Source organism: Pantherophis guttatus, chromosome 4 (assembly GCF_059756535.1).
Source record: "Pantherophis guttatus breed Tessera chromosome 4, ASM5975653v1, whole genome shotgun sequence".
NCBI lineage: Eukaryota > Metazoa > Chordata > Lepidosauria > Squamata > Colubridae > Pantherophis > Pantherophis guttatus.
In genome coordinates this window covers 132,023,481-132,035,259 of record NC_142066.1, presented here as the reverse complement: position 1 = coordinate 132,035,259, position 11,779 = coordinate 132,023,481, and the positions used below count along the sequence as shown (strand labels likewise).

General features: G+C 46.0%; 1 protein-coding gene across 2 annotated transcripts; it reads right to left on the bottom strand.

Moving 5' to 3' along the window:
- Positions 1 to 5,549: 5,549 nt before the first annotated feature.
- Positions 5,550 to 11,459, bottom strand: SKIDA1 (SKI/DACH domain containing 1). 2 transcript variants are annotated; one of them, XM_034402174.2, is made up of 2 exons: positions 11,249 to 11,459; positions 5,550 to 9,918 (listed from the first exon to the last, which is right to left on the bottom strand). In XM_034402174.2, exon 2 carries the CDS (start codon positions 9,680 to 9,682, stop codon positions 7,100 to 7,102), a length of 2,583 nt encoding a protein of 860 aa, XP_034258065.2. In that variant the 5' UTR covers positions 9,683 to 9,918; positions 11,249 to 11,459; the 3' UTR covers positions 5,550 to 7,099. The 2 variants fall into 2 exon arrangements, with proteins under 2 accessions (XP_034258065.2, XP_087748957.1); XM_087892831.1 differs by having other exon boundaries at positions 5,550 to 9,915; positions 11,249 to 11,444.
- Between the last annotated feature and the right edge of the window lie 320 nt (positions 11,460 to 11,779).

Below are 11,779 nucleotides of genomic sequence, written 5' to 3'. Positions count from 1 at the left end.
TGTGTGTGTGTGTGTTGTGATAGCATTTGTCACATAACCTTACTTGGCTCTGCTTTGTGAGCAAATGTGGAAATATGTCTTAGCTTAAAAGAGTTGTTGCCATCTCAAAATGTCTTCTGCTGGAAAGATTACAAGAGCGGATGTTCCTGTATCTTTTCTAGGAAGCCAAATCAAGGAATAGCCACAAAGAGTTGGGGAATTGGAAATAATGTATCTATTATTTAGCACTTACGTATGCATGTATGTATGTACATACATGTGTCAGATTCTAATCCTGTGTATAAGCCTTGGGGCTGGGGTAATGCACCTTTGAGGAGGGAGCCGTGAAGAAAGATCCCTACTACCTCCTTTCGGCCATGACCGATCCCTGCCTCAGCTCTTTAAAACAGGCAGCCATTTACTGCCCCTTATTGCCCCACTGACCAGGTTAGCTCATAAAGCTATTCACACGCCACAAAGGAGATTTTCTCAACAATTAACAAGAAACAACATAATAAAGCCATTGACAAAGGCCTGGCTATTTACTAGAAATTAGGCACTCTTTAAGAGACTAGTGCGTAATTTCACACACTTTACAGCTCCCCAGCGCATATTCCAACGACAGAGTAAACAACCTGGGTGCGGTTTTTGGCCGCCCGCTGTCGCCACCACTGTCCGGGGTGATTTCTTTCCTTACCCAACCTCCATTCCCCCCTCCCAATTCACACGCCCCGTCATCATTAAACTCATTTTAAATAGCGGAATGGCTGAGGAAGGACTATGACCTCTAAACAATAAAAAGACACCAAACTGATCCCTGGCATCTGATGGCCATCCCAGGGCCTTTGCGTTTCTCACGACGGATCTGATAGGGCTAAAGCCAGCTGGGCGACGGCGTCCTTTGACCTGTGAGCCTGGTTCCCCCACCCCAATCCAGGGATCTAGCCGGACTTGCAGGATTTCGCCCCTGGGGAGAAAGGGTTGAGAGCCAGAAAAGAGGTCCCGGGCCGTTCTGCTCCCAGAGACTGAGGCGAAAGGCTGCCAGAGGGTCGCCCTGCCTCTCCCCCAGCTGCCCTTTTTTTCTTTTTCTTTTTTTGGAGTGGCCTCATCGGGACATCCTAGGCAGCTGCGTCCCTCTCGGCTTTCGCCGAAAGACGACCCTGCATTTTGAGACTCCCGGCGCTCTGCGGATGGCCCGGGAAAAGGCACAAGGCCCGGGGAGGCTGGCGAAGGGCAGGTCTTGCGGGGAAGCTGGAAAGCTTGGGGGGCGGCGGCGGCGGCCGCTGAGGAAGGAGACAAAAGGAGAAGAGCTTGCGGGAAGCTGAGGCGAGAGAGCCCGGGCCTAAGCAAGGCGAGGCCTCCAAGGCGGCGCTTAGGCCTTCCCCTCTAGCCTCTGAAAGGCCACCTTGAAGTGGGTCTCTGGACGACTCCTCCAAGAGGCCCTTCCGCTTCGCCTAATGAGCTGGTAACACATTCAGGCCGAGGGAGAAAGAAAAGGGGAAGAGAAAGGCCGGAGACACAAGGAGAGGCCAGCCGGGGCGAAGAAACGGCGCGAGGTCCTTAAAAAAAAAAAAAAAAAAAAAGCAGGCAAGATGGCGACGCCGCGGCTGTGAAACGGGGAGCCTCTTCTCCTTCGCCCCACCACCTCCACCCTTCCCAACTCCTGAGATGCACGCAGGGGCCTTGCCCCCTAGTGAAGCCGCGGAATGGGGGAGACCCATTTCCTGTTCCTTCCTGACTCGGAAATCGACATGTGGGACTTGTTCCTGAGTCGGCCGTCTCCCCCAATTCGCGGCCAATTCTACCGGCTCTCAACCCTTGCCCTCCCCTGTTTACAAACACAGCTGTTGCCGTAGCTTCGCAATGCACCCTAAAGCCACCAGCAGCGAGAGAAGGTGCAGGAAAAGGAAGGGGGAGGATGGGGAGGTGATCTCGGCATCTGGAAAGGACGGAGCGCCTTGTTTTTGAAACTGTCAATTCTCTCAACCCCTATTGTGAGAGCTTCATGCAAAACATCTCAGCCCTTTTAACGTTGGGCCTTGTGAGGCTGCCTCGGGTTGAAAAGGAAAGGAAGAGGAGAGGAGGGGGAAGAAGCAGGGCAACGCAAATAATTATATCAGAACAGACATGCACAGAAATTACAACGTACCCTGCAATGCGTGTGCATACACACACACACAAACACTTAAGTCGAATGTGAATCTAGGGGAAATGTATTTAGTCAACACAGGAATATATGCAATCTTTGTCAATTAAGAAAGCCAGCTGTTCTGTCCCTTAAATATCCCAACTCCATATGAATGATGGTGGTGGTTGGTTTTTTGTTTTTTGTTTTGTTTTGTATAGCTGATCTATGGAATTTCTAGGAAAATATTTTAACAATGTTTGATGATTATAAAAGCAATTGAATTAGGTAAAATCCTGCCTTTTGTCATGCTGCTATGGGAAGGGGAATACTTCTACAATATCTGAAAGGAATTTTTCTGCCATCCCAAATGGAGATGCAGTTGAATCATAAACTTTTCTTTCTTATCTTTCCCCTCTTTCTTTTTTTAACACAAGTGTCTTAACTGTAAAAAACCACAGTAAGCAAGCACTTCCTGTCTTGTATATGTGTTTCCCAAAGGCCACTTTTGATCTTAACTCATGTGTAAAATGAAAGGAGATATGATTTCAAGTGTCTTCTTACAAAAATCTGAATATTTTGGCAATAATAGCACAATCTGTGTGTGGTAGGTATGAGTATACACCCCTTCCCAATTTTGCTGCTATTGCCAAAATACTAAATTTTTTCTTGAAAGAGGAGACACAGACAAACAAACACACACACACACACACACTTGCAAAAATACATGAAGAGGATACATAAATCAGACTTTTTTTTCCTTTTTTACTTCCCAGTGGTGTTTCGAATAAACAAGAGACTTATTTTGTTTTTCATTTATTAAAATAATTTTGCCTTTTCAGTTAAAATGATTGAATTTCTAGAGACTATCTCCTTTTGCAAACCAGGAGTTGATGGCAAATGCCTGAAAATTATTTTCACATCCATCCCCTTTGAATACCAGATGTATAAAGTCCTATTTTTTCTTTGTGTTGAAGAGTGAGTATATCATGTCTCAGTTACCTGGCATGGGAAGAATTTCTCTAGTGTGGGCTTCCAAGGTGACGCTCAGAGTATGTGTTAGACTATTTTTATCAGTTTGGTTTAGCCTCAAGGATTGTGTGTATGTATTCCTGCTTATGAATAAAGGGATGGGGGTTTCTGGTGGGTATATTGGCATGTGGGAGTATTAAAATAAGAACATTTCACCTACATTCAAGCCTTGTTGAAAAATGAAGAATGTCTTCTGTGAATGCTAAGAAGGTCTCCGTTTCTGGAAAGGACAGGCAGACATTCCTCAGGTCATTAATTTGGGATGCACTCTATAAAATTCTCTGCTCTAAAGCAGACCAACAGAGGACCAGGGGGTTGTTCTGCAGCAGGCAAGGAGTGTGTGGCTTTATGTTTTCCTCAGCATTCTTAATAGGACAAGAATATCTTGGACCTACAGGAATTGTTAGAATAGATCTTGAAAACATCCAACTGGACTCAGGACCTCTCTTCTTACATTTATTTATTTTTTAAAAGGTGACTCCTTACATTTATTTGTTTAAATAAAAAAGGCTGACCCTTTTTTTCTCTTAAAACTAGGGCTTTAAAAAAATCCCAAAAATAAGCACAGAAGCAATTTGGCCCTAGACTCCCATCATTCAATATATGATTTAATAGTTGAAGTGATCAGATGGATCAATATCTTTGATCCAAAGCTGTAAAAATCAATTAAAATAACATACAGTGAAGAATTATTTCAGCATTTGGTGTTTTCCTATGTCCTTGTACTTACCAGCCACTGACTTCAGTGGTCAAAAACAATGGAGGAAAAAATGCATAGATATGTAGAAAGCAATAAAGAGGGAAGGAGAGGGGGATAAATGGATGTTTTGCCCACCAGATTGTCAGAAACGTAAAGGGCTTTAGTTACATATGTGAAAGTGACCTCTCTAGAATTTGGAAAGATTCAAGGGTGGGTGGTTTTTGTAGAGATTTTTTTTTTTTTTTTTTTACTGAGCCATCAATCCACTGGAAAAGGCAGCCTGAAAAGCTTAGTGTTCTTTACCTTGCAACTTTTCAAAACTATAACTAGCAAATTAACCTTGAAAACCCTAAAGTGAAATTATAACAACAGACCAATTTTAGTTTTATTTTATTTTTTAAAAATTAATCTCACATTTGAAAATTAAGCTAGTTTAATTTGGTATAGTGGTTAAGATGCTGGCCCAGAAACCACAAGTCTGTGAATTTTAAGCCAGCTGGGGTAACTTTGGCCATTCTTTCTCAGCCCAACTCACCTTACAGGGTGATTGTTAAGTAGAAAATAGGAGGAAGGAAGGAGTATTCTCTGTCTTGAATTATTTATAAATAATAAAGGCAGGATAAAAACATTTTAAAAAACCAGTGTGGAATGTTGACATTTGCCTGCTCTTTTTAATGCAGAAACCAAAAAACAAAAAAAACAAAAAACCATCCTTCCATTTGTGAAAGCATTGCCTAGTGGGGAAAGCCTGTGTGAGTTTATCTGGATGAAGGAATGGCAGGTCTTAGGACTGTATGTCTTTTGGCAGGTTTCTCTTCCCAAAGGAGTAAAAGGCCTTTTGCAAATCACTTAGGGGTTGCTGAAAAAGCAAAAGAAGAAAAGGAGGGATGTTCCAAGCCAAAAGACATTCATTCATTCCAGATTGGATGACACACATCTAGATACACATACATCCAGGGTTACATTTCTGCCAGAACAATTTCATTTGCATTCTCATCTCTTTTTGAAAGCATCACATTTTAGCAAAGCAATTAAAACACATAATGCAGCCCTGTAAATTAGAAATATAAGCCGGTAAGAGGGAGCCTGACTATGCAGCAGGTGAAGGTATTTCTAAATATATTTGGCTCTTGCATATAATTTGCAGAAAGAAAAATACTTTATCTTCCTACCTGGGTCTGTATGAGATAGAGAAGAAATTATCTCAGTCTATTTGGAATATATAGAAATAAAAAAGGGAGATATAACCTAGGGGAGAAATGTCAACATTGTAAATAATAATATATGCACCACATCTCCATAAGAAAAGTTGACTCTGATGTCAGGATAAACAAAGGCTTGTTGCTTTTGTTGTTGTTGTTGTGAAATTGAAGATATATTCTCTTGGGACTGCCTCTTAAAGGATATCCTTCAGCATTTTTAATTTAAAAGAAAGATGTGCTCTCAAAATCTGATCAAGGAAAAAGAACTCAGGAAAAAGAACCAGATCCAAAGAACTAATTCAACAGCTTTTAGAGGGATGTAACTAACATTGTAAAAGTTCTTTTCTATTTCACAGTTATAATATTTGAAACATTTTCATCACAGTTTTATAGGAACAACAATTATTCTCTAGAAGTATCTGTCCTTCCAACTAAAGCTTTACATTCTTCCCATGCACCCAATTCATAAAAGAATGAAAACAAGGATAACCCTGCAAGAAATATATGAACATTTTCTTTTTAAAACAGTGTTTTATTTGAAAATAAAGCTAAAGCATGCTTTTTCAAGAGTGCAAATTTCCATCATTTTGATTTACTGTTTCCATTATCACAACATCTAGAAGTCCGCTTGCTTCAATTATGACAAATTTTAAGTGCAAATATAGACAATTGCCTCTGATTGTCATGTGCAGTAAAAAATGGTCTTGTTACAAAGATAGGATGGTTGGGAAAACTGAAATTTCCAGGTATGTAAGAAAACAGTGTCACATCCTGGTTTCAGACACCTGAGTTTGGGTGATCACAGCAGCTACTGAAAACAAGGAATTTGGGGCTTCTGTTGTTGAATTAAAAATGGAGGAGAGGGTGATTGCATTTTCCTGCAATGGAAATCTGGAAAAAAAAAGTATTATTTTGATTTTTTCAATCTGAGAGAGACACAGTTATGGATACTCCTTCATCTTTCCAATAAAAGATAGCTTCAGTCTGCTCCACTGCAATCCTAATTCTTCTAAGACTGCAATCCTTATCAATCATTCAGGGGCTGGTGTGGGGAAGCGGTTTTCTAAATTAAACGTGCACAAGTCTGGTCTGTGATACAGGAGACTGAATGCTGTAACCAAGATAGGATATGTGGACATTCTGAACAATTTATTATGGGAAGGGATAGAATGCTCCTCCCTTACTTTTTTAAAACTGACTTGTCCTGGATCATTTTATTTTTAATTTTAACAAGAATCCAACTAAATTTAACTGCTTCTATTGATTTTCAGCTGTGAAAGAAACAATTGTCCCAGCAATGATCTAGAAACATACACTCTATGCTAAATGTAGGCATGTTAGTTATTTTGATAGAAAGGGGATGAGGTGAGGATTAAGAGGTGGGGGAATACTTAGAAGTTAAGAAGAAGCGCGCACCCCCCTCCCCACAACTAAATGATAAAGTCCCTGTGCAACTTCTTGCTGAAGAAAATTGAATAAAATTGTACAGACTTCCATGTTCCAGATCTAGTGCATTACATATTAATGGCTCATTCAAATAATCTTTCAACTAATAAAATCCCAAACCCCAAGCATTTACTTGTAACAATTGAATTGAGGTACCAGGTGCATTATGAGCAATCTGAGACAGTAAAGTGTTCCAGCTTTGAGAGAGTCCACTGAGGTGTTTGTTTGTTTGTTTTTAATTAACTTGAGACTTTTGTTTGAAGTAGTCTGTGGAATGTTAGATCTCTCTCCCTTCATGCACACTACTACCCTCTTCCCCCACCCCCATGATCTGTTTTAATGGCAAAAAAAGTAATCCAATTTTTGCTGTCTTTCCCCCCCTCCCCCCCTCCTCCCCCCAGTGACTGGGAGGATAAAGTAGAATTCCAAAAATCAAAATGCAAGCAGATGCGATAGAAGAAAAACCAGAATATTGAACTGTAGTGAAAAAAGGTGTTGGGAAAGGGAGAGAATCAAAATGATATTAATTATAACTATTATTATTAGGATGAATTCAGAAACTCAAGCCATCCTCACATCAACCATAAAAGTAGACTTCCCACCCTAGCTCTTTTTTTAGTTCAGTTTCCTGAACTTGTGGCTGGGTGGAAGAGGTATTGGTGGCCCACCCAGCTGCCATTTCCAGAAAGGATGGGCCTTGGGTGGTAGTTGGGCACTCTTGGTGGTGCTTAAGGTATAGGCTGGCATGAGATCTCCATCTGGGCCAACCATCAAGGAGGGAGGGCAGGGAAAGTTGCCCATGAGACTGAAGGGCCTCTTGAGGGTGGAGGTGACATTGCTGGCCACCCTCTTGCGTCTGTTGAGAACACTTAAATCATCCAAGCCGCCTTCCTGAGCTTCTGGGAGTTTCCCTGGAGGTGGCCGGGGGTTGCGTGCTGATTTCAGATTTGGCTTGAGTGGTGCTGGGCTCGGTATGGTGGCTCGTTTGCCCAGCACCAAGGTGCGGTAGTTCTTCCTCACCCGGGCTCCAAATTTGTAATCCCCATCCTCAGGTTTGGCAGCAGAAGCAGGGCCTAAAGTGCATGCAGCAAGGGTCCGGCTCAGAGACGCTGGACACAGAGTGCTCTTGGGAGGTCTTGGACAGTCCTCTAGGCAGGTAGGGTCTGCCTTAGCTGACAGCAGAAGAGTTCCTGGATGCTGGGTGGGGCTGGGCTGTGGTGATGACTGGCAGTCTGCCTCCATCTTGGTCTCCTGGTCACTCTCTTCCCATTTGAGTGGGATCTGTACTGGGAGAGCTCCATACTCAGCATTAGCACTGCTGTCCTCAACTTTGATCTGGGCAATGGGCACAAAAGAGAGGAGCTGGACATGGCTTTGGAGATCTGGACTTGCAACAGCAGCAGTTCCCTGGCAAGTGGCTGATCTCACATTGAACTGGGCATTTCCCAGAAGCTCCTTGGACAGGTGGGTTAGGGCAGCAGTGGTGCTGTCTGCACCAGTTGGAGAAAGAGGAGAAGAATGAGGGTGAGAGGCAAGGGCAGGCTGGCAGATCTGGCCCTCTCCGAATCTTGCTTGGGGCAAAATGTAGTTTGGCTTTAAGCTAGAAGAGTCACCGCAGGCTAACCAGGGGACCCCAGGCAGGTCAAGAGACTTTACCTCAGGCACGAGTGTGGAGTGGTCCTCGCCAGTCAAGAGGGGTCTTCCCTCGCCGCCACCGGCTCCTTCCGTGGGCTGTTCCAGCAATCCTAAGTAAGCACTGCCGGCAGGATGAGTGGTGCAGTCCAAGCCCGGCTCAGCTTTTGAAAACCAGCCAGCCGGGATCTTCCAGTCCTCAGGTTCTTCCGACGCTTCGCATTTGATGAACTGCGGTGGACCTGGAAGCTCCTCGTGGCCAGCAAAATGAGTTGGATGGGGCACGAGGCCGGCTGAAGTCTGGAGGGTGGGCGATTTGCAGAAGCTAGTGCGCCTGAAGCGGATACTCTGGACCGAGACGTGGCTGGACCCGGAGCTGGAATCAGATTCCGAGCTGGTCTCTTCTTCCTCTTCCTCCTCCTCGTCTTCTTCCTCTTCTTGCTCTTCCTCGTCAGAGCTGAGCTCACTGGACTCAGAGGCGCAGCTGCCTTCCTCCTCTTCTTCCTCAGAAGAACCGGAACTGCTGGTGCTGCTCAGGCTGGAGCAGAAGTCGGAGTCGTTGTCTGCGTGATTCGAATAGGAGCTGGATTCCGAGTCGCTACTGTAAGGATCCGGCAAAGCTGGGGCAGGCTGCGGGGTCAGAAAGCCGCACAGTCCAGGCAGCCTCTCTGCCACGGCGCTCCGAGCTGCTTTGCAAGCTCGGGGCAGGATCAACACACGCCGCCCGCACCCGGCAGAGAAACGTCTCTCGGTGCTCTTTTTCCGCTTCGTTCTGCAGCCCAGACCCAGCGGTTTGCTTCTAGAGACTGCCGCCGCCGCCGCCGCCGCCGCCGCCGCCGCGATCTTAGGCTGAGTGGCAATGGCGGCCGAGGAATGGTAGTAGTAATGAGGATGCTTGGAGCAAAGCAGGCTCTGAAAACAAGCGGGTTCTGTGGCCAGAGAGACGTAGCCGGGGCCAAGCTGGGCCGTTTCATAGTTTACAGCCTCATTGCTAGGCAATCGGCCAAAGTTTGGCAAACTGCGCCCTGCGGATTTGCTCCAAAAATGAGGTAGATCCGAGGCCGGTAGGAAAGCTCCTGCTTGTGCAGCCGCCGCCGCGGCCGCTGCCTTGCGCCAGGCTGCTTTCTTTCTGCTGCTGGCTTGGTTTGTAGTCCCTTCTTTCAAGCTCGGGCAAAGTTTGCCGCCGTCTTTCCAAAAAGCCGGGTAGGGGTCGGGGCGCGGGGTCCCCTGGCCAGGCTTTGCGCCTCCCCGTCGCTTGGTTCTCAGCACCCGTTCGGTCTTGCACGAGGTATAAAGCGCCTCTACGTCCTCGCGGGAAATAAGGGTGCATTTGGCGGCGTGGAAAGCTATGGAGTTGATGGACTTGAGCTTCCGCAGTTCCTCCAGGTCGCACTGGTGCTTTTGGACTTTCAGGTGGTCCATGCGCTTGTGCACCGTGGTGCGCGGGATGTTCTTCAGAAGATCTGTGAAGACCTGCGAGAGGGGGAACATCTGCTTGCCCCGGATCATCAGGTAGCCCAGGCGTACGCCATCCACCTCTTCGAAACCCGACTTCAAATCTTCCATGGTGCGCCTTAAATTAAGCTTAGCATCTGAGTAGGGGAAGCGGAAAATGGATGGGCGACGGCCCGCCGTGCACCCCACAAGTTGGAACGGCGATCAGCAGCAGGAAGAAAAGGTGCGATGTCGGGCGGGTGTGGCGGCACAGATAGAGAGAGGAAAAAAAGAAATCCACACACGAAAAGGCAGTTTTAAAAAAAAAATCCTTAGCCAGATGCTGGATTTGGTCTCAAGGCATCCTACTGGATGGAAAAGAACAAAGCGTGTTATTCCTGACCAAACTTCGGAGGACTAAAAAAAATCAGAAGCGCAAGGCAGAAAGGAGGAGAAGTGGAAAGAGCCCTGGAGGGTGGAAATAAAAAAATCATGTCCTGGGGAGTGGGAGGGAATATATCAGTTTGGTGGCCCCGGCCTTTTTCGCGACGTAGCTGAGGAGGCAGGCTCACTACCTGTCCTTGGGCTGGTGGCTCTTCCCCCTGTCCAGCCCAGGATAATGGAATGTAAAGCCAGAGGGCTGCTGAAGGAGGCAGAAGAGCCACGCAGCCGTTCTTCCCGCCGCTGCTTTCGCTCCAAATCAAATGACAGAGTGAAGTGAGCTCGTCCGGAGACACCTTCATCAATTAATTCCCCTAAAGCCAGCGCTGATTGGACACTCCTGACAGGTGATGCAATAAAAATTGATATTCCACCCCCTTCATGCCCCCCTCCCCAATCTTTGGCTAATTAGCATACTCTTAGACTGCCACCTTCCCTCCCAAAGTAAATAATACTGTTAGTATATAAATCTTTCTATTAAACAATCCAGAGGTTCTCAGCCAGCCCAAAGGCAGCTCGACGGTGCTTGGCTATTAAAGGAACGGGTTGGAATGGGATTACTGACACCGTTTTAGTTCTTTTTTCTTCTTTTTCTTCTTTTTTTCTTCTTCCTCCTCTTCCTCCTCCTCCTCTTCCTCCTTTCTACTCTTTCTCCCTCCTTCCTTCCTCCCTCTTTCTCCTTTTCCTCTTCCTCCTTCCTCCTCCTTCCTTTTCCACCTTTCTCCTCCCCTTTTCCTCCTTCCTCTTTTCTTCCTCCTCTTTCTCCTCTCCTTTTTCTCCTTCTCTTCTTCCTCCTCCTCCTCCTTCCCCTCCTCCTCCTTCCCCTCTTCCTCCATCTCCTTTTCCTCTCCTCTTCCTCTTCTTTTTTTTCTTTTACAAAGCCCCCCCTCCCAAATAAATACCAATCTTAAAGCATCCAGGCATTTAGTATAATTTAAAGAGGGACTGTTTTTCCCACCAAGACACTGCAAGAGTTCTAGGGATGAAAGATGACTGAGGTGTGTGTGTGTGTGTGTGTGTGTGTGTGTGTGTGTGTGTGTGTGTGTGTCCGAACAGCAGAGTAACCATTTTAAGTAATCATTTTAAAGGGGCGTTTATTCTGCCTAAGGAGTCAAAGGAGACTTGCTCGTCTGGCGGGTCCCTCCGCGGGCGTTAAAGTTTTCCCTTTGTTTTAAGAGCTGGGGCGTATTTGTTGTTATTTGGATTTCTCCTTTCTCTCCACCCACCCCCTCCGACTGAGAGAACGAGCATACTCACGTTCACTAGAGGTGCCTCTTCTTTCCTCCTTCTCGCTCCTCTCTATTCCCCCCCCCCACACACCCCTTTTCGTTCCCCCCCTCCAAGAGCTAAGTTGTTGCTCCCCTCCTAGGATTTCTTTGGGGCAGTGCGCTTCTCTAGAGCTCCAGCTCCGTCATACTGTAACACTTTTCGATGAAATTCTGCCTGTGATATTGGGGGGAGGGGAAGCAGAGGGGGGAAGAGGAAGGGGGGGGAGATCAGGACGTGGGCTCACGTCAGACCCGTAACAAAGCAGAGATAAGCTAGAACTGTATCCACTTTCCACAGTTTGCGGGGCGGCTTCTCAAGGTAGAGGCTTTGAGTTTCCGAGTCAGTGCCAGGATCGCCTGAGCTTTGATTGTTTGGCGGGAGTGAGTGAGTGAGTGAGTGAGTGAGTGAGTGAGTGAGTGAGTGTGTGTGTGTGTGTGTGTGTGTGTGTGTAGAGGGGGGAAATGGTAACAGATTCAAGAGAAGTACTTGGAGAAGGAAGATTGTAGTGGGTCAAAAGGA